At 60.3% G+C, this 25,783-nt stretch overlaps 1 protein-coding gene across 3 annotated transcripts in view; it reads left to right on the top strand.

Annotated features, from left to right (window-relative positions):
• The window catches only part of IL6R (interleukin 6 receptor), a 39,364-nt gene extending 16,601 nt beyond the window's left edge, over nt 1-22,763 (top strand). For all 3 annotated transcript variants that reach the window (XM_045086850.1, XM_004780315.3, XM_004780312.3), the window contains 8 exons: nt 260-383; nt 2,147-2,328; nt 2,563-2,729; nt 3,109-3,250; nt 12,684-12,730; nt 13,815-13,884; nt 15,726-15,819; nt 19,998-22,763. In XM_045086850.1, the coding sequence (XP_044942785.1) occupies nt 260-383; nt 2,147-2,328; nt 2,563-2,729; nt 3,109-3,250; nt 12,684-12,730; nt 13,815-13,884; nt 15,726-15,819; nt 19,998-20,244 (1,073 nt within the window). In that variant the 3' untranslated portion in view covers nt 20,245-22,763. The remainder of the gene's footprint in view (nt 1-259; nt 384-2,146; nt 2,329-2,562; nt 2,730-3,108; nt 3,251-12,683; nt 12,731-13,814; nt 13,885-15,725; nt 15,820-19,997) is intronic.
• Nucleotides 22,764-25,783: the final 3,020 nt, after the last annotated feature.

Genomic DNA, 25,783 nt, shown 5'->3' with positions numbered 1-25,783 from the left:
CCTGCCAGCCCCGAGATGGATGGGGGGGGCATCTGGCCGGCGGGGACCCCACCCTCCTGGCCCGCGTGCTTAGGGCTGAGGCCGGGGGTTCACAGCCTGAGGCCTGGGTTTGGGGGCTCCTCCTCCTCCACAGCGTCACTCCTGTGCCCAGCGTCCCTGGTGGTTAGCGTGTGTGTGTTGGGGAGTTCAGTGTGGTCTTGGGGCTGGCTGGAGGGCTGGAGGGCCGTGTCCCCTCATTCTGGCTGTGCTCTCCCTTCAGTGCCCCCCGAGGAGCCCCAGCTCACTTGCTTTCGAAAGAGTCCGCTCAGCAAGGTAGCCTGTGAGTGGACGCCCCGGCACCCACCCTCCCCGACCACCAGGGCCACGTTACTGGTGAGGAAGTTGTGAGTATCTGGACCAGGCTGTGTGTCTGTCTGCCCCATCCTTTGGAGGCCCCCGGAGGGGTGCCGGCTCGCACTGGGCGGCTGGCCAGGGGTTCCCAGACTTCACCACTTGGGGATGAGGGAGGGGCTGGGGGACAGAAAGAGAACTTGCCAGCTGGGCGGTGCTGCTTCGTGACCACCTGACCCCGTAGCCATGGGGGGAGCAGTGTCCCTTCCCTTGCTCAGCAGATGGAGAGGCTGACGTCGAGCCATCCACGAACTCGCTTTAAGGTCATCTTGCTTGTCGGTGGCTCAGCTAGGATCAGAGCCCCAGTCTGTCTGAGTTTGTTCAAAATGCCAGGTTTGGGGTTGGCTCTGAAGAAGGTGCAGAGGCCCCAAGAGGGCCCGAGCTGGAAGCTCCTGAGAAGTGTGGGGTGTGAGCCTTTTATCAGGCCCCTTCCCTAGGAGAGGCCTTGAGAGCCATGGTGGGGCAGGTGCGGGGGGAGGTCGGGGTGTGGAGGGGGGGCTCCGCGGGGCCCGGGAGGAGCTGGGAAGGCTGTCGGGGGAGATGCTGGCCCCGTGTCCTGGTGCTGGTAATGGAGGTCGTCAGGGTCAGAGATCCGGGCAGTGACTCCAGGGCTTGGTTTCTGCTGGTGTCCGTGTGCCGAGTGTCATCAAGGGCCGATCTTACTGCCCGTTCTCTGTGCACGACTGAGCTACAGTCCGCCTGTGAGTGGCACGGCTGCCCGTAGGGGTAATCAGGCCCTCCGGGACGCAGACTCGGGTCACCGGTGTCGTCGTTTGGGACCTAGAAGGTGTTTGTCCCCAGACAGGGTCTCCCTCCCTGCCCAGACCTGCCATGGAAACACTGGGCAGGCTCTTGGGTCCCCACGGCAGCTCCTGGACTGGGGAAGCAGGAGAAGGGCTGCCAGTCCTTGGGGGGAAGGTGTGCGCTGCTCCTTCTCCGGGTGTGCTCGCCCCACGGTGCTGGCTCACCCGTTCTTCCCAGCGCGGGCCCCCGGCTGCGTCCTCACCAGGACGGCTGGAGAGGCGCCCACCCTCAGTACCCCTGGTGACACACCCCTCAGCGTTAGGTGGGATGGAGGCTCTGACTCTGCCTGGGAGCGCACAAGCAGGGGGAAGCTTGTTCTGAGCAGGGGTCGGCCCCTGAATCAGCAGGAACCTGTAGCCCCGGCGAGTGGCCGGGTGAGGGGCTACCCGCCCCTCCTGCGTCCACACACGTCCTAAGTGGCCCCGTCAGGCTTCCAGGCCCGGTGGGACCGTGTCTGACTCACCCTGAATGTCTGTAGCTGACCAGAGTCTCTTCCGGGCTCATTGGCCTCCTTGGGAAGCCGGGGAGCAGGTGCCTGGCTGTTCCATGGGCTGTCCTCGTCCCCCGAGGCCGAGTGGTTTCTGTTAGAGACTCAGGGCTGGGGAGGGGGCCTCCCTGGCCTCTTGCTGCCCCTCCCTGGGGACAGAGGCCGGAGGCTCCCTCGTCCAGTGCCTTAGGGGCGGGGTATGCTCTAGCTCGGCACTGGGACCTGCCTGCGCAGGCACTAACCTGGTTGTCTCCCTGTGTGGTCAGCAAACCCTAACATGCCCCCGGGGGGTCGGTGTTACCGATATTCCCATTTCCGAATGAGAAAACCGAGGCTCGGTGAGGCTGGATAATCGACAGAAATCACGAGACCTGCTAAGTGCTGCTGAGCGTGGGGCATTTCAACCTCGCGGCCCCGAACAAAGGCGGACACCGGCAGCCAGCCCGTCCTGTCCTGTGTCCACAGGCAGAGCCGCCCGCTGGGACACTCCCAGGAGCCGTGCCCCTACTCCCAGGGGCCCCGCAAGTTCTCCTGCCAGCTGGAGGTCCCGGAGGGGGACAACTCCTTGTACGTGGTGTCCCTGTGCGTCAGCAGCAGTGCTGGGACCAAGTCCAGCAGCCTCTACCCGTTTAAGGGCTACGGAATCCGTGAGTAAGCTCTTGTGCGCCCCGGCCAGATGCCCCGGCCCCTATGACGCCCCTCACAGACAGTTGGGGGCACAGGGGGCGGTGTGCTGGGCTGGTGCCCTGGGGGATTCCCATGCCCTGGCAGGTGACACGGGGGGTGGGGCTGGTCTGGGCACTGGGGCGTCTCCGGCCCATTCCGGGGGGGACGGGGGCCACGCTTGCCGCTGCATGGGAGCCTGCCCTCCTCGCCCGCAGTGCAGCCCGACCCGCCGGCCAACGTCACCGTCACGCCTGTGGACGGAAATCCCCGCTGGCTCCGTGTCACGTGGAGAGACCCCCCCTCCTGGAACTCCTCTTTCTACAGGCTGCAGTTCGAGCTCCGGTACCGGGCTGAGCGCTCGAAGACATTCACGACGTGGATGGTAAATCCTTTTACTTACGGAGAAGAGTGGCCCTCGGGGTTCCTGGGATGCGACAGGCGTTCTCTGTGGTCGTGTGACGCCCTGCTGTGCGGCGTGGGTGAGGCCCAGGTCCTCGGGAGGCTGGGTCATTGCGTTCAGCACACAGCAGTGAGGATGCTGTGCCCCGCCTTTACCGGCCTGAGAGGATGTGTGTGCCCAGGACGGGCAGCTGGGCCGCAGGCAGGCGAGGGCATGGCTGGCAGGGTCCGTGCGGGGGCTCTGGGCGTCTCTGCAGCCAGTCCCTCCCCATCTGACAGAGGATGCCACTGAAGGGGGGGCAAGGGTTGTCTGGCTGGTGCACCCTGGCCTCACCCGCTGCTGCTGGGCCCCCTGCCCGCAGGTCCAGGAGCCCCGGCACCAGTGCACCATCAGTGACGCCTGGAAGGGCCTGCGGCACGTGGTGCAGCTCCGGGCTCGGGAGGAGTTTGGGCACGGCTCCTGGAGCACTTGGAGCCCCGAGGCCAGCGGCACCCCTTGGACAGGTACCATGGTGGGCGTGGCGGGGAAGTGTCCACTGTGTTACTGTCCCCCAACTGGTGCTGTCACGGCGAGCCTGTAGCCACCCGGGTTTGGGAGGAAGGCCAGCACCAGCTCCCGTGTGGGGTGCACACGCTGCTTGTGGTGCTGCCGGCAGCTGGGGCCTTCGGCTCTGCTTGCGTGGGTCCCCTTCCTGGCTGCGGAGGCGTGGACGGGGGATGGGGGGCCGGGGCATGTAGCGCCCCAGCTTCATGGGGGAGCCACTGAGAATGTGTAGCTGTACTTAGTGTCCACAGTTACTAATGTCTCAATTTTAAAAAGGTGTTAAAGATGATAAAACTGCCTTTGGGGAGTTACTGAAATTACTGTGCTTGATAGAAAACGTGAAACATTCCACAAAAGTATGAAAAATGATGATCATCAGTATCTTTACCACCTCGAGAAACCCAGGGAGAACATTTCAGTGTGCTGCTTTCCTTTTTCAGTGCATGTGTGGAGAACACCGTGAGGCTCTCATGTTACCAGGTGTTTCTCGAAAATGTGTTGTCTAGTAACTGTGATTAATGTGTTTTTTTAACTGCTGACATTTTTTAAAAAGATTTTATGTATTTGACAGAGACAGAGATCACAAGTAGGCAGAGAGGCAGGCGGCGTGGGGCTGGGGTGGGGGGAGCAGGCTCCCCGCTGAGCAGGAAGCCAATGTGGGGCTTTATCCCAGGACCCAGAGATCATGACCTGAGCCGAAGGGAGACACTTAACCCACTGAGCCAAGTCACCCTTAACTGCTGAAATTCTTATCAAGTTAGTACATTCTCGTGGCCAAGAAGCTGGGAAGGGTTTCTAATACCAGTGCCTCTTGTCCTGACCCTTCCTGTGTCAGTCCTGCCTCCCAGAGGGAGCTGCTTGGCCTCTGTTTCCCATTCTTCTCCTGGTGCCTACGGAGCAGCAGCCAACACGACTGTTATGTGTTTTTCCTGAGAAAACAATTTAAGACATCTTTGGATTCCTTCCTGTGAAAGCTTAGGATTGAGCAGACCCAGACCCAGTGCAGGAGTTTCTCAGATTATAGTGTCGGGGGGAGGGTCATCTGGTGTCTGGTTGAATGCTTCCAGAGATGGAGGGCTCACCCCCAACTCCAGGAGCCCATTCCATTGCTCCCGGTGTCCGCGTCCTAGAACGGTGTCAGGCTTCAGCGTCGCATTTCTTTAGCCCGGCAACAGGGTTGAGCCAAAAGAGTTGTTCTTAAGTACCAGGTAATTAAAACAGAAAATACAACACCCGTGCATTGATCACATGTGGGTAAAACAGAAAGACAGGAATAGAAGTGTCGGCCGGGCCCGTCCCCGCCCTGCTGGCTCTCGCACCCGGCCTCGGGGGGAAGACTGGCCCAGAGAGGCTGGTACTCCGCCCCGAGCGGAGGCTGGCGCACGGTGGCTCTTCCTCTTCCTGCTTCGCCGCGTGACGCCCCTCTTTCCTGTCCTGGGGGAGCCAGAGGCGGCCTGGGTTAAGGAGCTTCTGAATTGGACGCACGTAAGATTGCAGGCTCAGATCCCAGCTGGTCCTTGTCCTGCCCGTGGAGAGCAGGAGGCAGGTTTCTGTCGGACCCTCTTCTCAAAAGCTCCTTTCCTGCGAAGGCCCAGACAGGAAGCCGGGAGGGCCTAACTGGTGTGGCTCCCTCGGGGAGACCATGTAAATGCATCGGAACGTCCTCAGGCTAGCTCGTGTTGACCTGTCCGTGACATTCTGTGATTTGTGTACATTTTGAGCCAGAACAGACTCATCGTCCGAATGCCGGACCTTACCGTGGCCTTGGAAGCCTGCACAGGGGGGCAGATGGCTGACAGCGTTGTGCGGAGGGAATGTCTCGGACTCAGGCTGAGGCCTGTTTACCCTCTGCTCAGACGGTCACAAACAGCTTTAAGAAATTCTGTGTGTTAGAAAGCTCGCTCTTTGTCTTTAAAAATGTTGGGATGTGGTGAAACACATGTAACTCAGCTTTGACCACCATAGCCGTTTCTGAGTATCTGTTCAGTGGCGGGAAGCACGTTTGCACGGTTCACAGGCCGTCCCGACGTCGGCTCCCAGAGCTCTTCTTGCTGCCAAACCAAAACTCTGTCTCCATTGGATGCGGAGGGGACTGCCACCGGCTCCCTGTCTCTGAGGTTCGCTCCTCACGGAAGTGCCAGTCAAGTGCTAATTGATGCTGAAATTAAATTTGGTTCATGGTTTTCTGGAAAATTATATTTTGATACTTTTAGTTGAAACGTAGAAAATAGAGTAATAATCATTGATAAGATTGTAATGAATCATGTTGAAGTATCTGATTGTGTCATTTCATTAAGGAGAGGTTTGTGCTCGCAGTCTTGAACGGGTGGAGCTGTCTTTCGGTGGCAGGTCTGTTTCGCGTAGCGTGATGTCCTCGGGGTTCATCCTGTTGTAGCAAGTGTCCGAGCTTCCTTCCTCTGAGGCTGAGGCCTATTCAGGGCACAGTGGCCCACGTGTGGCATGTGCACCCACCTGTGGACAGCCCCTTGAGCTGCCTCCGCCTTCTGGCCGCCGTGGCGGTCGCTGCGGTGAGCGCCGCTGGACAGCATCTGTCTGGGTCCCTGCTTGCGGATCTTTCGAGTAAATACCCAGAAGTGAAATTGCTGCCTCACACAGTAGTTCTGTTTTTAATCTTTTGAGGAACTACTGCACTGTTTGCCTCCGTGGCTGCACCATTTTACGTTCTTACGGGCAATGCACAGGGTTCCAATCACAGCCTCCTCCACACTCGGGATTTTCTGTTCTTTGTGTTTGGTTGTTGGTAAGAGCACCCCCGGGGTGTGAAGTGGGTGTGGGGCTGGTCTGCGTTTCCATCAGGAGCTGTGATGTTCACCACGTTTCCGTGTGCTTCTGGCCCATTTGTGTGTCTTCCTTGGAGACATGTCTGCTCAGGAAGAAAGTTCTTTCTCACGTGAGCCCCACCCTGTCCTCTGGGGTAGACGAGTCCCGACACAAGTCCACTGGTCTGCTCTTCCGAAGTGCTCGGCGGCTCCCGGAGGACCCGCGTCTGCTCAGGTGTCTGGTCCCTGGCTGCTGCGTGGAGAGCCTGCGCACTGGTCTGCTCCCTTCCTGTGCACCTGGTGTCCTTGGTGGCTGTCCCTCTTCAGGTTACAGACGTTGTCCCCACAGTGGGCGGCAGTAGAGCTGGGCCGCCTGGCCAGCACTGGGTCCAGTCTTTGACTTTCCAGCTTGGGGTGGCTGTGCTGCTGTGCCTTGCTGCAGTGACCGCAGAGGCTTGGACAGGATACCTGGTGGCATCTCCCATCAGCGGCTGAAGCCTTCGGGACCCCTTTCCTATGCACATGTGGTTTTGGGGGATCGTTAGAGCCCCCCAAGAGAGAAGCTGGCTGTTCCCCCTGCTGAGGGCAGTGGGGGGGTCGGGGGGCCGGTGTGAGAGAGCGGGGGGCCGTCTGGAGAGTGGGGTTTAGCGAGTTTGCCTGATGGAGCAGTTCCTTGGCTTTTGGGGGCATCAGTGGGCTTCCCAGCTGCCTGGGACCCGGACATGCAGGCCGCTCCTGCCTCTCAGCACTGGTGTGGGAGTGGTGACCTCTGGGGGACAGGGAGGTTATGGGAGACAGGCTGGACCCGGGAGTCAGGCTGGAGGGCCTCTCAGAGCTTAGCCGTGCCCATGCGAGGTGGGAATGCTGAGACCTGTCCGGTTCCCTTCCAGGTCTGTTTTCAAAACAAGCTCTGGCTGGTTTCATTGAAGAAATTCTTTGCGTGATTTACTTGTCAGCAGCCTGTTCTGGCATGTCTCTCGTGACAGCGGACATGTCTGCATAGGTGATGGCATCTCCCGTGTGTGACGCTCCTGGTGTGAGGGGCCCCGGCCTGGGTGGATGTGTGTGTGGCTCTGGTCCACGTTACCCCGGTACAGGCAGGAGCTGAGGAGGACAGCCCGTCTGGTCATCTTCAGGGTCTGCTTGTGGCTGGGCACATGCTGACCCCTTTTCCTGAAACGCTAGAGCCTAGAGATAACGGGCTGCAGTGAGTTTTTGTTCCCTACCTCAAGGGCCACTGCCAGGATGGCTGGGACAGAGGCCCCTTGCGAAGGTTTCTGTGAGCGCAGAGAGAAGACACAGGGATAGTGACGTGTCCGCGGCGGGGGGTGTTTGCAGTTGCCACACCGTGCTGGTTGGTCCCTGGGGTGACAGGAGGGAGGCTGTGGGTGTCCCAGGATCACCGTCCTGGACACCGATCCCGAGCCACTCAGACTGCGGAGGGGGCATGGGGTGAGCAGTGTGGGGACACTTCACGGTGGTTGTGGACGCTGCGGGCCGCGCGTCCCTGACCCGCGTGTTGGCAGGCTGCGGGCCGAGAGAGGAGGAGACGCTTCCCGAGGAGGTCTTTGGGTGGCGGACGGTGGAGGAGTGTCTCCATGGAGACAGGGATTATAGGCTGTCTGCACGCAGGTGGGAAGGGGGGTTTGGGCCAGGCTGGAGCCCAGGTGTGAGAGCCGCAGGGCGCGGCAGGTGCCACGGTGGAAGGCCTGCTTGCGGGTGGGGTAGCGGGTAGAGAGGGGCAGGGGGGCCGCTCCGTCCATAAGGCCATCACCCTGCCGGCACCTGCAGCAGTGACGCAGGGGGGCGGTGCTCCTGGACGTCCGGCCAGAAGGAGGGGTCGCAGCTGGATGGCCGCCAGCTCCTCTCACCAGTGGGGGGGCTTCCCCAGACCTCTCCTCCCTCTAGGAACCTGAGGTCCCAGAGCCGCCCTGCAGGGAGAGTTTATTGCGGGGCCTGGGAAGCCCGCGGGGGTAAGCGGGCCTGGTCTCGCTGCTTACCCGCGCTCAGCAGACAAGTGACACCGAGGGTCCTTGGGGTGCCCTGAGCTCAGACCCTTGGCCCCCCTCTTGTCCTGAGAGGGAGAGTCTGCGCCTTCAAGAGCTCCGGCACGCGGTTCCCGAGAGACTGTGCCTGCTGCGCTCAGCGCCGCTCCTGACCGGCCTCCCCAGCCGGGGCCTCGCGGCTCGCTCTCCCACCGGCCAGGCTGCACACACGCACACTGGCCTGGCCACGCGCACGCGCACGCACGCGCACGCGCACGCGCACGCACACCCGGCCCGGCCGCAGTTGCTGGCGCGCTGCTCTCTCCCGCTCGCCGGGTCCGGGCCCTGGGGCTCCGGCATGTTTGGGGACCGTGGCCAGTGGCCGCTTGATTCTGCTGAGGAAGGACGAACACAGTTAAGGGGAAACGGCTCTTGGCTGTTCCACAGAAAGGGGGCTGCTTGGGGTGCGTGCGTGTCCCCGGCCGTGGCAGGTTTCCCCTGGGCCCGCAGAGCAGCCCCGGCACCCTGGCAGACCGCCCGCTGCTGCTTGTGGTGTGGGCAGCGGCGGGAGTCGAGGCCTGCAGTGATTGACTTGCTGCTGGTGGTGCAGGTGTGAAGCTGTGAGTGAGCCGGAGGGGGAGGCCCTGCCGGAAGCCCGCCCTCCCTGCCCCCTTCCTGCGCGGTCAGCCCCTCTCCCGCCTCCCGCCTCCTGCCGCCACCCTCCACCTCCTTATTTCTTCCTCCCGCCCCCCCCGCCCCCCCCCTGCCCTGGGCTCCTGCCCCCAAGCCCCGCCCTTCACTGGTCATAATACAGTTGACAAACAGAAGAAAATGTTTTTCTATTCTCTGCCCCCCCCCCCGCCCCCTCATTTCTCATCTGAATTGAGTGTAATCGACCTGTAACACCATGTTCTGTGAGTTTCAGGAGTTTGATACTATGTTGCCGAATGGTGCCTCATTGGGTCTGCTTGCGTCCCTCGCCGGGCACTGCAGGTGTCTTTCCGTTTCGTGAGGACGTTAAGGTCCCCTTTCTCGGCCGCCCCCAGAGGCGCGGTGGGGATCTGTCCGTTCCGGCGGCACAGCCCCCTCCGCGCCCGGCGCTGAGGGTCCGCGCGCTCGGTGTTTACCGGGACTCTGTGCCCTTCAGCGCGGCTGTGTTGGAGGAAGCGGCTGGGCCGGAAGTGAAGAAACAGCTTCTAGGAGAGAGAGGTCCAGTGTCTTAACCCAGATCACTTATCTGTCCCGGGGGGGGGGGGGGGGGGCCTCTCCCGCCTTTCATGCTGGATTTCTCCATCCTAAAACCGGAGCGCATGAACTCCAACCAATCTTCAAGTTAATGGAAATGAGCTTTTTGTTTTAAAAACTCGGGTGGGGACAAAAAAACCCAAACCCTCCTGTGTGGTCTGTCAGTCTTGTCATTCATTTTGTTACGAATGTGAAAGTGTCTCCTGTAATCTTGGAGGTACTCACACAAGGAGAACACACGCCGCAACTATCATTAAGGTTCCTAATAGTCTTTCCTAAATGCTTTTCCATAATTGAAATTTTACTAACTACATAGTTTCTTGGCAAGATGTGTTAAGGTCTGTGCTCACAAAGATGAGTACGATACAGTCTCTGAATTTGAGGAATGCTCAATCTAGAGATGGTTCTAAAAATAAAGGAGAAAAAAAGCCCAGGGGCGCCTGGGTGGCGCAGTTTGATAGGCGTCTGACTCTTGACTTCAGCTCAGGTCGTGATCTTGGTGTCAGGAGATCTGTGAGCTCCGTGCTCCTCGGAGAGTCCTCTGGAGACTCTCTCTCTCCCTCTGCCCCTCCCCCTGTCAGGCACTCCCTCTCCTTTTCCAGGAAGTAAGTAATCTTAAAAAAAAAATCATTCTAAGAGCCAGAAAGACTTGTCATTTTTTTTTTTTAAAGGCTTTATTTATTTATTTGACAGAGGGAGAGAGATCACAAGTAGGCAGAGAGGCAGGCAGGGAGAGAGAGAGGAAGAAGCAGGCTCCCCGCTGAGCAGAGAGCCCGATGCGGGGCTCGATCCCAGGACCCTAAGATCATGACTTGAGCAGAAGGCAGAGGCTTAACCCACTGAACCACCCAGGCATCCTCTTGTCACTTATTTCTTACAAAACTGGACAAGTTCTTTAGCTGCCCATGCCTCAGTTTCCCCATCTTACAGATGGGGAATATCATGATACTGTCCCCGAATATTGTTGTGGAGACTAAACAGATTGATCCATGGGAGGTGCTGAGATTGGCACACATCAGGCGCTCAGTAAATGCTGGAGATGGTTACAGTTGGTGTGCTTTTGTTGCCATCAGTCACTTTGAGGCACTTGGGGGCCATGGCTGTCTGTTCCTTTCCCTTCTTTGCCCAGCGTGGCTGCTGAAGGGAAGTGTTAGGAAATACGAAATACATTTGCCTAAACGCTGAGCCTCGGGGTCTTTGTAAAATGGAGATGGCAGGGCCCACCTCACAAGCACCAGGGGAGCGTGACGTGGAACCGAGCACGCACAGATGTGCAGGGATGTGGCCGGTGGAGCTGCCCACAGAGGGGTGCTGATGATTGAGGGACACGTTCCCAGTGGCAGTCATCTGACGTCCCTCGGGCCCTGTTTCCTCATCTGTAAAATGAAATGACGATTATTCCTGACAATGCAGACATGCTTTTACCTTCCATGTCTGGGGACAAGATGGTCTGCATCAGGGGCTCTGTGGCCATCTAGGGAGTCTTCAACAAGTCTTGTCAGTAAGACTTAATTCTGTTATGCATTAGAAAAATTGTACTTGTTCTGGGTTGAGATAAAATTTCCACGTTGTACCCAGAAGTCTAAGGCATCAAAAGTTAAGCGCCCTACTCTGGTCACGTGCCATGCTGGGCGTCAGAGCTGCGGGGAGAGACTAGGTGGGTCCCCCTTTCTGACGGAAGCATCTCTCTGGGTTCGGAGAGTTGTTAGGAGCCCCTGATGTCTGGGTCCCATCCCCCAGATTTGGAGGCCGTAGGGTAAGGTTGGGGCCCCTGAGGCCACAGATGCTGCTGCATGTGGCTGAGTGCGGGAGGCCCCGGATCCAGTGGCCGTCTGGGGTCAGCTGTATTCCCTGAGTAGGGCTGCCCCAACTCCCGGTCTTCGCTGTCACTGGTGCCCGTACCCTCTGCTCCTCCTCCAGTCACCCCTGCTGTGGGTCTGCCTGTTCTCGGCGCAGGAGGAGCACCCGGGAATCAGACTGGATCCTTCCTAGTCACCCCAGGCTGGTTTGGGGCTGGCTTGCTGTGTGACCTTGGACACGTTGCTTTCCCTCTCTGGGACTCTGTTTCCTCTGTACAGTGCAGGGGTGAACTTGCTCTGGTTTCCTCCCCTCCTGGGGACAGGCCTGTCCTGCTGGAAATTCTTGCTGAGCAGAAGCAGGAGCGCTTCTCTGTCCCTTACCCCACTCCCGCCTCAGGGAGGCTCCACATCTTTGTGCGAACCATGTCTGTGGTGGTTTTAACTTCTAGATGGAAACATGAGGGACTGAAAAGAAAATATTTTAAAATCCAGAACATCCCACCCATCGCCTGTCACAGCTCAGCTCCGAGTCCCTTGGGCCCACATTTGCCGCGGAGCCGGGCCTCACATTCCTGCTCTTGCTTCCACGCTTGACCTCTTGATGCTTGCAGGGTGGAGGGGGGTGGGTGGGAAGTTTCTGCAGAAATCCTGCTCCCAGGAGGGGGGCTTCATGTGTGTGTCTGATCCACGTCCCTTCTTGGGCCAAGCCTCCCAAACCCACCCAGACACATGAGAATCTGTTCCGATGTTTCTTCTTGCAAACAGACGAGTGGGAGAATGTTCGGATGTTAATAGTGCTTCTGTCTGGTGATGTGTCCTTGTGTTTCTCTCCTCCTGTGTGTGAAGATGTGTTATGGAGTATAATATAATGCACAAGAATAATGATATAAATACGTTTCTTTAGGGACTTTGGATCAGACCACATGAACCTTTCCATGTCTTGCCTTTTTTTTTTTTCTTCAAAGATTTTATTTATTTGACACACAGAGAGATCACAAGTAGGCAGAGCAGAGGCAGAGAGAGAGGGCAGGAGGCTCCCCGCTGAGCAGAGAGCCTGATGCGGGGCTCGATCCCAGGACCCTGGGATCATGACCTGAGCCGAAGGCAGCGGCTTAACCCTCTGAGCCTCCCACGTGCCCCAGTCTTGCATTTTTTATACATTATATCCTCAACGTTTTTCTACTTTATTTATTTTAAAGATTTTATTTATTTATTTGAGAGACAGCGAGAGAGAAAATGTGAGCAGGGGGGGGAAGAGGGGATCTTGAGCAGGTTCCACACTGAGTGCAGAGCCCGATGTGGGGCTCGATCTCATGGCCCTGAGACCGTGACCTGAGCCGAAACAGAGTGGGACACGCAACCAAGTGAGCCCCCAGGTGCCCCTTTTCTGATTTATTTTTAGAGACCGTTGCTGCATCTGGATATAGCCTCATTTATACAGTGAATTCCTTGGGGTTGATGACTTCGTCATTTCTAACGTCAGGCTCTCTTAAGTAACGTGGCAATGAACTACTCTGCTCCTGGGGCCCGTCTGGTGGGGCTTCAGGGGCCAGGGATCATTCGTAACACGTCTTCCCTCCACAGAGCCCAGGAGCCCTCCAGCTGAGAGCGAGGTGTCCTCCTCCACACAGGTGAGCTCGAGTCCTCATGGGGAGTCAGGGCAGCAGAACCTGGGGAGCAGTTGTGGGCTGGCACCGGACAGGAGTCGGTTCAAATCCCAGCTCTGGCACTTAACTGGAAATGTGGCATGGGTGTTACTGTCGTCCTGGAGCCTCTGTAAAAACGGGGTGGGGGCGTCCCAGATCTGCCGTGGCCCTCGTGACACGTGCGGGATGCTGGCCCGGCTCACAGAGTCCCTGGGCCTCATGGCTGCTGTCACACTTCCCAACTGGCAGACTCTGCTCATGGCCTCGCTGGCGACTCAGATTCAGTCCCTCTGAGCCCTTCCTCTTTGGGCTCCTGGCGTCATAATTTTCTGGAAAGAGGATTGCCTCTGAAGCTGCTTAGCAAATCCTCAGGTAATCCTGTTTCCAGCTGCATGACCTCCTGGGGTCCTCAGTCCCCGAAGGGCCAGCTGAGCTGTGAGGTTCAGCACCTCCTGTAGCAAGGTGGCCCCGGGAGGGGGCGCAGGGCCTGGCGCTGTACCCGTACTGACCACGGGGCTGTCCGGGCCCTGGCAGAAGCTCCCGGGGAAGCCTGTGCAGTGCGGCCCGATGCTCCCAGCCAAGCCGGGGTGTGGGCACGGATTCCGGTAGAGGGCCTGCCGGCTGTGCTCTGCTCTGGGCTTGCACCTGGAGTCTTGTTCCAACTGTTAATGGGGTTCAGGGCCAGGAGGGCTGTGCCTGGAAAAGAGGAAGGGGACACCCACAGTGGTTCCGAAACCTGTCCAAGGATGCAGAGCTAGTGAGCATGGGTCCAGGATCCTAGTCTGTGGTTTTCCCAGGGGATGGTGGCACGTGCTCCCTGGGACCGTGCTGCGTTCGCCTGTCTGTCGAGTATCTCTTCTGGGGAAGGGGCTGCGCCCCCGGCTCTTGGTGGGGAGGCAGATGGGAAGTCCCACCTTGAGCAACACGTAGATACGACTAACGCAAGTACTAGCGCAGATGCTGAGTGCGACAGAACAGAGAGGTCCTGAGACAGAGGAAAGGTGGTCTTGGAGGGGTGCCAGGGGCGGGGGGATCTGCAGAAACCGCTGACGGGGACTCTGTCTTTCAGGTGCTGACCACCAGCGAGGACGGTGGAAGTAATCTCTCCGAAAATTCTGCGAATACGACCAGCCTCCCAGGTAAGGACTGGGTGTTTTTTCTTCTGTCTGAGGGGCACAAAACGCTTCTCTGCAGAACGTCCTGACTTGGAAATGTTGCCGGAAGGCCAGTCTGCGGAAGGAAGGGGGCAGTATTGCCATGTCTGTGCAAGTCTGACATCGTCCGCTGAACGCTGGTGAGGGAACCAGTAACAGACCAGTGAAATGTGCCTCAGTTGGCCCAGAATACAAGTGCCTGTGCCAAAGACCATGTTCTCAGAGTCTGGAATGGAATACATGTTGGGGGAAGCCTTTATTTTTGGTGCCCTTGACCCCAGAGATCTGCTTTGTTGCCTGCAAGACCAGGAAAGCTTACCAATATTTGCACCAAGAAGAGCCCCGGGTCTGCCGTTCATGTGGGATCCCAGGGTCCGGGCTCCAGGGCCTCAGCCCTGGGGCAGCTCTGCCAGCTCTGCCCGCTCTGGGCTTTCTGAGGCCATGCAGGCTGCCTGGCAGAGGTCTGCACCCTCCCCCTTCTCTCTGCTCAGGGTCTCTGGGGTCAGGCTCAGACAAAGAGGACAGTGTAAGTGGAATAGAGGGCAGCCTGGGAGACAGGCCGAAACAGAGATGGAGATAAAGGAAGGGCAGCTGAGAGATAGCAGAGGGCGTATCCAGTTGGGGGAACCGCAGAAGGTTCCCGGCCTTGAGTGATCGTGGGGGGGGGGGGGGGGAGGCCAGGGTGGGCCTCCAGGGCTCTGGTAGGGATGGGGCCCTTAGGGGATGGGCTTCTCCAGCCCGATCTGTAACAGGAAAGGCCATCTGTGGGCTGATGACTCCCAAACTCAGATCCCACGTCTGATAACCAAGACTCAACTATCCGGCAGCCTGGGTAACCTGCCAGGGAGGGGGGTGATCCTACAGATTACAAGCTTAGGTCTGAAGCGGACTCTCGAAGCTGCCTCTCCTTGCCAGCCCGGATGTGTTCTCTGTCTGCCTCATCCTGGTGACCGGCAGCACGTTCATGGGGTTGCTCAAACCGGGGACCAGGGCCAGGACTCTGAAATCACATGTCCGAGCTCTGGTCTCTGCGGGCACAGGACCCCACTCCTCTACTCTCCCGTCACTCACTCTGCCCTCCTTGCTCTGCAGCACATGCCTACCTCAGGGCCTTTGCACATACTGCCTGTCGTGGCCAGCTGCTTTACAACACCCAGGTCTCTGCTCAGATGCCCCTTGTCAGGGGGCCTGTCCCAGTCACCCCTGTTCTTCCTTTGATTTTCATCATTGCCCTGTCACTACTGAGGTCATAGTACAGATTTGTCTTTCCCTTGATTAGAATGTAAGGTCCGGGGGTGCCCCTGGGGGGCTCTGTCGGTTGAGCACCCGATCCTTGGTCGCAGCTCAGGTCTTGGTCTCAGGGTTGCGAGTTCAAGCCCCACACTGGGTTCCACACTGCTTGAGGACCGAGTAGAGGGACAGATGAGACATGACAGCCAGTGGAGAAAACGTCATCTAACCTGAGCTCCTGATGTTGTCCTCAGTGGGGCGCCCAGAGCCTTCGGGAGTCCTGCGCCCCGTGTGCTTCGTGGGGACAGGCTGAGCGGGGACCGGCCGAGCCCCACTAGAAAGGCCATGCTGACTGGGAGAGTGTCTGTGGCCACAGGAGCTCGGAGGCTCTGAGCTCGAGGTGCCCCTCCTCCTCCTCCCAGCTCCGGGGGGTGGAATCCTGGGGTCCCCTTCCACCGGGGGCCCATCTTCCCGGGCCGGCTCCGGTGGGAGCGCTGGCTGGCGCCGTCCCCTCCCGCGGGGCTGCGGATCCTCTGGGGCTCCGGTCCGTCCCGCCGAGAGGCATCCCTCCCCCTTCTTGCTCCTGTTTCTCTTAGTGCAAGACTCGCCTTCAGGGCCGCTGCCTACCTTCCTGGTGGCCGGAGGAAGCCTGGCCTTCGGGACGCTCCTGTGCATCGGCGTCGTGCTGAGGTGAGTGGGGCTGGGGTGCTGGGGCAGGCCTGGGGGGCCTCCGCCTCACCTGGCTGATTCGGGGTGTATCAGAGATTGGATGACACGTCCGATGAGCAGGAAGGCGGCGCGTCCGGGGTGACCCTCGGGGCTCTGGCCTCGGCGGCTGGGCGGACGGCCGTGTTGTCACTCTCGAGGAGACGCTGGCGGGGGGGGGGGGACAGCCGAGCACCGCAGCGACTCGACTTTGGGAGCACGGCGTTCGCGGTGCCTGTGAGAAGCCCGAGCGGACACGTTTGGGAGACGGCGGGCATCACTGCCCGCATGTGGGCGGATGTGGACGAGGCTGTGACGGTCCCTGTGGCATTCGGAGGTTGAAAACTTGTGTGGACGCGGAGGGACTGGGAAGCCTGTTTGCTGAAGCGGAGGGGGCGGCGTCCGTCACACTCGCGAGACGCCCCTCAGGCTCGGGACTGCTGTGTCGCGTGACCTTGCCTATCCTCCGAGAGCCACATACCGACGTGGTTGTCGGGCCACGTGAGAAACACCACGGAAGTCTGTGAACGGGCAGGTCCGAGGGGCCTGGCCAGACCCCGTTGGAGGTGCTCCACGTCCCAGAACAAGCAGACCCGGAGGCCCCCTGCCCAGTGCTCTGTCCGGCGCATCCTCCGGCGCCGGCGAGCTGGCGCCATGCCCACGCCGCTCCGTGTCTCTCTCCGGTGGCTGGTCGTCTTGTCACTGTTCCCAGGCTTGTGGACACATCCGCCGGCCCTACTCCTGCTGTAGGGCGGGTGAGAAAACGTGCAGCGTACATGACTGTAGGGCAGGGCCTTGCGATGGGCCCGAGCTGGAGACCCGGGGGCCGTCTGGCCGGGCGCAGAGGGTGGCTCTCGGTCGGGACACAGCCTCGGTCTGTCCCTCTTGCCTCGTGTGCGGCTTTCTGAGGTTCTTGCCGGCGACTGTGAGGGGAGGTTTTAGGGTGTCCGGGAGGAAGGGGTAGAGATATTTCCTCACTCGTGGGACCCCTCCCCCAAGACTGAACCAGCTTTGGTGCCAAGGTGGTCTGGGTTGGAAGCTGACGTCTCAGACTGGCTTTGGCCGTGTCCGCTCTGCTGTCCCAGGGAAGAGGGGAGCCGCCCAGAGCGTGTGCGGGAGATAAGCCCCCACACGTGTGGAGGTTGGCCCGTGGGGATGCTCAGAGCTCACCATCTTGTGCGGGCCAGAGACGGCCATGCCAGCAGGCTACGTCCTTCCTCCTGCCCTCTGGGGGACCCGCCACAGACCCTCCAGAGTGCCTGACAGCGCGTCCGCCTGGCGGATGAGGAGACGGGAGCGGGGAGGGTTGGGGAGCTGACTGCCGGGCCGAGAAAGCCAGCCCCAGCCCGACGTTCTTTGCATGGGGTCTCCCGGGTCCGTTAGTCGGGGACACGAGATGAATAACGAAGAGGCGAGATGACTTGCCCGAGGACGCAAGCTTGTTGCCAGCAGAGCCAGGACTAGGCCCTGAGTCCTGAGAGTCCCTGCCCACTAGGCTGGCCCGCTGTCGGCGGAGAGGCTGTCGCAGAGCCCCGATGGTGGAGCGCGGGGCTGGGGACCGACTGGCTCGCTCCTCAGACACGCTGTGCTCAGCCGTGGGCGGTGCGGGACACAGGCTGGGGGCTGCATGGCCAGCGTCTGGGAGCGTGAACGGGCTGTGCCCTGGGTTGTCGCATCAGGGACTTGTCTGCTCGCCAGTGAGTTTCCGTTTTCTCTCGTGTTCGGCAGATGCACTGGGGACCAGGCCAGTTACTTCAAGGGTGAAAACCTCTCCCCTCCCCAAAGCCCACATGTCAAGAAAGGTGCATAAACTTGGGGAAACTGGGTGTTTGGAAGAGTTGCGGTGCCGCTGGGACGGCCCCGTCAGAACTGGCGGGAGACGATGGGCCCGCGGATACACAACCTGCCCGCCATGAGGCGTGTTTTTCTGTGCCACGTGTTTGTCTTGCGTCTCAAAGCATAGCTTCTCCTGAATGTCTTCTCAGCGTTATCAGTGACAATTAGAACACTTGCAGATGTGCCACTGAAAACAGGTGTGGTGCCTTTGGAAGCAGGGGTTCTGAGTCGTGGCCGCTTAAATTCTTGTGACCCAACTGTGTGTCTTGGTCCCGTAGTTGAAGCCACTACTGAAAACATAGGGCGCTCTGGTGGCCGGCCACGGGAGCGGCTGTGTCCGTGGGTGCTCCCTGAGTCACTTCTCATGAGGGCTCAGTCTCTCCGTGTCACTTATTTAAAAGACGATGGTCATGGTGTGGTTTATAAAATTTTGTTGCATTTGCAGCCCTTATCTTTAAGTAAAACATCACGAGGCACAGACAGGTAAGGCTGACAGAAGGCGCCGGCTGAGGAGCTTGGGGCCCGGCAGCGGGTCCTGGACCCGCCAGAACAGCACCCGCGCCAGACGCCCCAGCCGGGTTCCCCCGAAGGCGCGTGGAGCTCAGTGATTTTTAGAAAGTGTCTCGTTCACTCGGAGCGTTTCAAAAGCAGAAAAGCTCCTCTTTCTCACTTACCATCCAGTCCCTCACTTTGGAGAAAGGGGTCGGACACCGCTTTCCCTGGAGCTTAGGTAACGCCCACAGAGACTTGAAAAGAAATTGTGATTCGTGCTCATGTGCTACACAGTGACAGCTGGAAAGAGGAAAAACTCACACGTTGTCCGAAGACAGCCACTGTTGATTTTTAAAAACGTGAGTGTGACCAAGTCCAGCACACACCCGGGAAGCTCAGGCCCTGAGTGTCTAGCTCCCGAGTGTGCCGGAGGTGTGCACAGCCCTGCACGCGCGCCCGGAGGAGACGAGTTCACGCGGAGGCGAGCGTGCTGCACAGCGCTCCTGGGGTTTCTGCATCCCTGTGAGGACTTGGATTCCACACCCGAGTCCTGCCTTTTACCTTTAGCATCAGCTGGAACAGAAACACGTTTCCACCATAGAAGCTGCCGTACCTCGATGCAGGACGCCCCGTGGCATGCCCGGCCCCTCACACGGGCGTGCCCTGGCCGCTCTGGGCGGGGATGGGGGGTGGGGGGGGTGTCTCGCTCTCAGACAACACGGTGTGGAACGGCCTCGTGTGTCAGGCTTTGCTTTCCTCCCGGTGCGTTCTGGGAAGCCGAGCTCCCGGGTCAGAGGGTCTGAGCTCTAGAAGCTTGTGTGTCCCGAGGGAGGACTGTCCCCCCAACCCAGGCCTGGCGGCTGCAGAGCCCTCCTGCGGCAGTGCCAGTGCCCGAGTGGGGAGCCGCGGCCACACTCCGCACACTGTCTATTCCATCCGATCCCAGGCCGGATGCCAGGGGCCGATTCGGAGCCAACTATCAATGGTTGATCGTCACCGGGACAGGAATAGCCTGTTGATTTAGGAAGGAGCCCAAGGAAAACCCCCAAACCTTGTTTCTGACCGTGGTTTCCCTCCTCTCTCCAAGCGGCTGATGTGAGGTGGGACCGGGGGAGGCGTGTGGCCCTGCTCTGGGGTCGGTGGGGGACCGTGCAGAGCAGGGGCCGGGGGCCGGGGGCCTCGGGGAGGGGCCCCGGTGCAGCTCTGGAGGCGGCTGTGTCCGGCTCGTGCTCGGCTCTGCGGGGGCTGCTGCTGGGTGCCCGACGCTGGCCGCGGGCCCGGCGCGGAGCTGGCGAGGGAAGCTGTGATGGCAGAGATGTCTATCTCCTTCCTGTTCCGCGTCCCCTTTCCTGCCCGATGAGTCACTGGTGCCTGCGCGGTGCCCACGGCAGGGCCCGGGAGGACCCGCCTGAGGGGCAGGGCTGCTGAGGGAGGGGGCGGCCCTTGCCCGCTGCGCGTTCCCTGCCCCCGCCCGCCTTCGCCTGCCCCAGAGCTGAGGGGCCCGCGCTCCTCCACATGGGAAGAGTTCTCTCTGCTTCTGTAAGTAAATGCATGTGGGACCAGCGATGTGTACCAGGCTCTGGAACGGGACCACAGTCCCTAGTGCTGTAAGGGACACCCGTGGTCACGTCGGCCGCGGTTTCCCCATTTGTCAACGGGACCAGCGAAGCCTGCTGTCCCCCAGAGTGTTGCTGAGAGTCCCGGCTCCTCAGAGTCGCGTGCCTCTGCGAGGGGATGAGTGGTGTCCCTGTTCGGAGCCGAGAGCTGCTCTTTCTCACTGGGCGCATCGCGGCGGGAGCTAAGCACCTGTGTGGTTTGTCCTTGTCCCTGCGCAGGTTCAGGAAGACGTGGAGGCTGCGCGCGCTGAAGGACGACAAGGCGAGTGGGCGCCCACCACACTCGCTGGGACAGCTGGTCCCCGAGAGGCCCAAGCCCACCCCGGGGCTGGTGCCCCTCATCTCCCCGCCGGTGTCCCCCAGCAGCCCTGGGTCCGACAGCGCCTCGAGGCACTGCCGACCGGATGCCAGGCGCCCACAGAGCCCTTACGACGTCAGCAACAGAGACTACTTCTTCCCCGGGTAGCGGCTGCGCGGCTCCCGGCCGGCGGGGGACGAAGCCAGGCCGGCTCGTCTCAGGTGCTGGGGCCCCGCGGAAGGTGCGTCCCTTCCCCCAGCGGGGTTGCTGCCTCTGCCACTTGTGCCTTTCCCCAGTGCCTGAAGGGGCTGGAGTCCACGCGGAACCCCCAGAGAAGGCAGGTCACCGTCGTGCTGGACACTTGGGGGGACGAGCTGCCGGCCACCCGTGCAGCCTGCGTCAGGCAGGACAGATTTCCAGCCGAGACTCCCCGGCACCTGCCGGCCCGTCCTGCAGCTCCGTGTTCCAGCCCCCGCTCTCGGAGCCGCCTGCCTTCTCCGTTCTGTCTTGCCAGGCCCGAGGCCTGCTTCCCCACCCGGGGGCTTGCGCAGTATCTCAGGGCCTGGTGGTTTGAAGCGGAATTGGAATAGTTCCTCCCTGGCATTTTGCTAAACGTGAAGGGCGAGCCTTGGCCCTCACGGAATCCAGGAGCTGGCGCTTGGGTTGAAGCCCCTCTTCGGCTCCCAGGACTCAGGAGGAGAGAAGCAGAGGAGAGGCTTGGAGACAGGCCTCCGCGTGCTCCCCGGAGGCGGCACTGCCCCGGCGGCACCGCCCGGGGACCTGCCTCTGGAAGCCCCTCCCCCGTCCTCCTCTGCTTCCGCAAGAGGAGGCCCGGCAGCAGGGGGCGTGTGGGGACAGCGGATGCCACAGCTGCACCCCAGCTGCTTCTGCTGTTTTCAGCGGAGCCCGAGAAGCAAGGAAGATAAGGTTTATGTGAAAAGACAAAAAAAACCCGGCAGGAATGTATTTCGACTTTCTTTTTTTTAAACCACTGTTTTCCCCGGAGGGTGAGCAGAGCCGGTGCACCCGGCGCACCCGCAGCAGCACAGGGTGTCCCAGAACCAAGCCGGGGGTACAGCCCGCCTCATGGCCGCCGCGGAGTGTGTGTGCCCCGACGGCTTTCCTAGCGGCCCGCCTCGTTAGAGCGGCAGCCCCGGCACGGGACAGGTGGGGGGAGGGCGCAGGCGGCCGCTTTTCTCCGGGTTCGCCCAGGGCCGCTGCTGCGGCCCGGCGGCCGCGCGAGCCCCTCGGGTTCGGGCCTCCGTTGACCGAAGTCAGGCAGGCTGTTTGTTGTTTTTCTCGAACGTTTCTTTGAGAATGGCAAAAATGCTGTCAGAGGGAAATACGCAGGAGGAGAACGTGCCCGAGAGCCGTCTTGACCTCCCGGGGAGGCTGGGTTTCGCTGGGGCGCAGGCGGGCCGCGCGGAGAGGTCGAAGATGGGCCTGCAGATAGCGCCTGGCCTGGCCGCCGGCCGCGCTCATCTCCAGACTGTCCTGCTCTCCTTGTGATTGTAATGAAGCTGCCTTTTTTTTCTATTGGAGAGGGCCTTTCCCTCGAGTTCCGTATAAGCTAGTGAAGATGAAGGAAGACTGTTTTCTCTGGGCTGTGGGCTGTGCCCCGAGCGCAGGTGCATCCGCTAAGCTTTGTGGTCCCTGAGTGGTCCTAGCCACGGCCACCGGCCCCGTGTCCTGCGGGGCACCTGCTGTCTGTCCTGCTCCCCCCCACCCCTGAGCACAGCCTGAAGTGGGAGACCGCTCCTCTTGCTGGGTGGGACGAGCTGAAAATACGCTGGTCCAAGGTCTCAATCCGTGTGGTCAGTAATTCTTGTAGCATTAACGAAAATTCTTTGAAATGTCAAGGGGTCGCATTGAGTGGACCAACAAAGCCTTTGGAGTCCCCGAGCTCTCTGCTCTGACGAGGTCTTGCCCTGGAGGCCTGTTTGCCAGGCTCGGCTGCTGTTCCCGGGGGCAGGACGCTGGGAGACGGGAGGTGGGCAGAGCCGTGCGGGGCAGGCTACGCCGGGTCGCGGTCTGTGGGTCTCCTGCGGAGCGGCCAGGGATGTCTTGCCGCCTCAGAGGAACTGAAGGTCGACCCACTTGGGGAGGAATCTGTCCTCTGGTCTCACAGAGTTGGTGAGAAGCGTGTCTTCATTTGGAGAAGCAGGTGTGATGGCCCCTCGGAGGTCACACCGGCTTTCCCACATGGCAGGCGTCTGTGGGGGCGTTGTTGGGGCGCAGGCCAGCTGGTTGGGTGTCTGGGCCAGCGTCTTGCCTGCGTGTCCCCTGTGTCCCTCCAGCATTGCGCCCTCAGTGTGGCCTGGCAGCGGAGCCGGGAGTTCCTGTGACAAGCATACCGATGAGGACGGACACCGTCAGTCTCATGAGCCTGTGCTCCGGCGGCGGTCTGCCGCGGTCTGCTGCGGGAAGCGGGCTGGGGACGGGCAGAAGCCGTGTTGGACGGGCACCACACATCTGTCAAATGTAATATACCTCAGTGCTTTTTTTTTTTTGAGAAAAATAATAGTTTTAATTTTTCCCCTAATTATCTGAAAGCAAATACCAACGGTTGACGTCTGTGTATGGGGCAAAGGGTCAGTATAATGTTTTTCAATATTTTTCTTTTTATCAGCTATTTTCCATGCAAAGTGAAAATTATAAATGTTTGAAATAAATAATTTCTAAAAATGTGCCTGAGACGGAATTCTGCGTTGGGCCCTCGGGCCGTTTGGAGGGAAGACTTGCCCAGTAAGGAGCGGATGGGAGGAACAGGCCTGAAATGGACCGGTCTGGGAGGGCCTCCCCCCAGCAAGGCTCTAGAAGGAGGTTCCAGAAACAATAGCAATTTCTCGAAAGACTTCAGTTATGCAAATGTTTCCCAAAATGAGTCCTGGGGTTTCTGGAAGGGCGTGGGTGCTCCTGCCGCCTTCAGCCGGGCGGCCCAGGGCCGGGCCCAGGGGAAGGAAGAGAACGGGCCTCCGCTCATCCGATGTTTATGATGTTTATCGAACAGGGCGGGAGCTGCGTCACAGAGGGACCCTGCCCTCTTGTTGTCAGCCTGTCCCTTTTGAAAGGGTCTTTGGCAGGAAAACCTGGGGTTACAGCCCTCCCCTGTCTTCAGAGAGGACAGCCATGTGCGGCTGCCGGGTGGACGAGAGCCAGGCCAGGAGCCCAGAGACCGCGCACGTTGGCCTGGAAGCCACGGGGCTGCGCACTCCCACCCACGGTCCCCGCGCGGCCGGTCCCCACGGTGCAGAAAGTGCCCCAGGAAACAGATGTCTCCCCTGGTGGCTGGGCCGTGTGAGCCGAGCGGGGTGCGGGCATGAGGACAGGAAACGGAAGGAAGAGTGTGTCCTGCCCAGTGTGGCTGTCGGGCTGATGTGGTCCTGAGGCGCTCTCCACCGGAACCCAGGAGCCACCGGTGAGCGTCGCGGGGGTCGCCGGACAGGACCCAGCCACTGGCCGGTGGCGGAGGGAAGTGCTGGAAGCAGGAGGAGACCAGGACTTTGCTCATGTCCAAGAGTAGGGCAGGCCACAGGCAGGAAGCTTTCCTGAGCTGCCGCTGGAGGGGTCCTGGGGCTCAGGGGGGGCCTTGGCGCCATGGGAGCCCCGAGGGGCTGTGCACACGTAGTGAGGGCCGCCGACCTTGAGCCCTGCGCTGTCCTCGAATGCTGACCAGTCCCTCGTGTCGTGTGGACGTCCCTGCTTGTCACGGCACAGACGAACAACCCACACCCTAGCCAGGTCTGAATCACACCAGTAGTCCTGGGCGATAATCCGAAACGTGGGTAAAATTAAGTAAAATCCTGGCACATACACACCCCAGATGTGTGTAATACTCACGCGAGCGTGTTCCAACACAGCCTCAGATCACTCCGCACGGCAGCCTGCGTTCACAGGGGACGTGCCGCGCACTGGAAGCGCCGGAGGACTTCGAGGAGGATTCCTCGGGAGGACAGCGGCGCGGTGTTCTGGTTTTCAAGTTGAAGTGCTGTGCCGGAGGGGTTTTGAAATGTTGGATGTTGTAAGCGTGATCCCCGGGATTCTGTGCCCAGAGAAGAAGGGGGCAGTGGGGTGGCAGGCAGCACCCCAAAGACCCCTGCTTGGCAATGGGAGGGGGCACAGTGGGGACCTGCAGGGACTTCTGTAGGAGGCCCAGTGTGGGCACAGAAAGCTAAGGAATGCCCAGATGGCTCGGTGAGGGACGCCCGGATGACCATGGCCCTTTCTGGGGTGAGGTGGCTGCAGGGGGCGTCCCACGTGAGGGCGTGGCGTCCTTCGGCAGATCATCTCCACGGATGACGGAGCGGGCCGGGGCGTCAGGAGCAGCTCGGGCGTCGGCAGCAGGCCTCTGGCCCCCGGCCATGCTGTCTCCCTGCCGCACAGGCCGCGCTGAGGGTTGCTGTGCCGGGGTCTGGACCTCGAGGCCGGAGGTGGGATTCCGTGGCAACGTGTGGTGTCAATTGGGAAACAGAATCTGTGGCCAGCAAAGAGGGACACCACTGGCCCTGCTGGTCACCTGGAAGTCCATGGCCCCTTTTCGGTAGAAAGGGTCTAAAGTCAGCCGATAATAACAGCTGCCCTTGTGGGCCTCCACCCCGGGCTTCACACACGGGCTTTGCTTTCTCAGCCGAACGGCGCTGCAAGGGAGGTGTTCTCGGCGCTCCCAGGTGAGGCGGCCCAGGCGAAGGCCGTGGGCCGGGACCGAGTGGAGACCCCGACCGAGGCCATGAACCGGGTCTGCCCGGCTCCAAGACCAGTCAGTACCTTGTCGTGCTGTGGCTCCGCCTCCCACCCGCCCCCGGCACTGGCGACCGCCGGCATGGTCCTCTCTCCAGCCTCCGTGCGGGTGCGGTCCAGGCCCGCTGAGCCCAACTCCCCGTGCGGTTGGTCACCCTGTTGCGTGAGCAGGGGCTGGAGACCAAGCCTGTGGGAGTCGGGAGCCCACAAAGCACGTCCCTGCAGCAGCTAAGCCCCAAGAGATGAGCTGTGGACGGCAGGGGTGGCTGCCAGGTCCTTCCTGGGGACGACCCTTGGGGGAAGCCGAATCCCACGGCCGCCTCACCCGTTGGTACCAGCTCTCGCTTCCGAGCTCCGCATGGAAGGTCTGGTTTTCTCCTGCTGCTTCCTTGGTGGACACTTGGGTGAACTCCCTTGAAATGCTCCCTGTGTGCTCATGGGGACCGGAGTAACCCACTCTCTCTGGAGGGTCGTGGTCACCATGTTGAAAGTAGCACTTCTCTTTGGATGGTGAGACTTCTGAGGACAGTTTCCCGAACTGCAGTGCTGGCTGCCAGGGCACAGGAGGGACCAGAGCTTCCTCGGGCTGCTGGCCGTCTGCCAGAGTTCATGAGCAGAGTTCATGCTCCCTCTGGGAGCAGACGGCCAGTGTGTTGTGGGGGTTGGGGGATGGGTCTGGGGAGTGGCTGCATGGGCGCAGCTTGGCTGGGCTACTGGTGGGAGCTTGGGGGCTGCCTCGTGCACACACTGGGTTGAATAATTTTGTGATATTCAAAAGCAAGAAAGTCACTAAGGACTAGATACCCAACTTTGCAATGCACATGAAACACTTTTTCATGGGCATGTATGTTTTCACAGTTAAAGCTTTTCACAGCTCAGCCGTACAGTGCTGTGAAGTGTTGGTCGAGAAGTAGAAGTAGGTGAGGACCAGAGGCTACACACAGCAGGACGGAGACAGCGGTGCAAAGCG

This window comes from Mustela putorius, unplaced genomic scaffold (genome assembly GCF_011764305.1).
Source record: "Mustela putorius furo isolate JIRA1106 unplaced genomic scaffold, ASM1176430v1.1 tig00000997_pilon_pilon_pilon, whole genome shotgun sequence".
Taxonomy (NCBI): domain Eukaryota; kingdom Metazoa; phylum Chordata; class Mammalia; order Carnivora; family Mustelidae; genus Mustela; species Mustela putorius.
The sequence above is the reverse complement of the archived record's forward strand: the minus strand, read 5'-3'. Positions and strand labels throughout refer to the sequence as shown.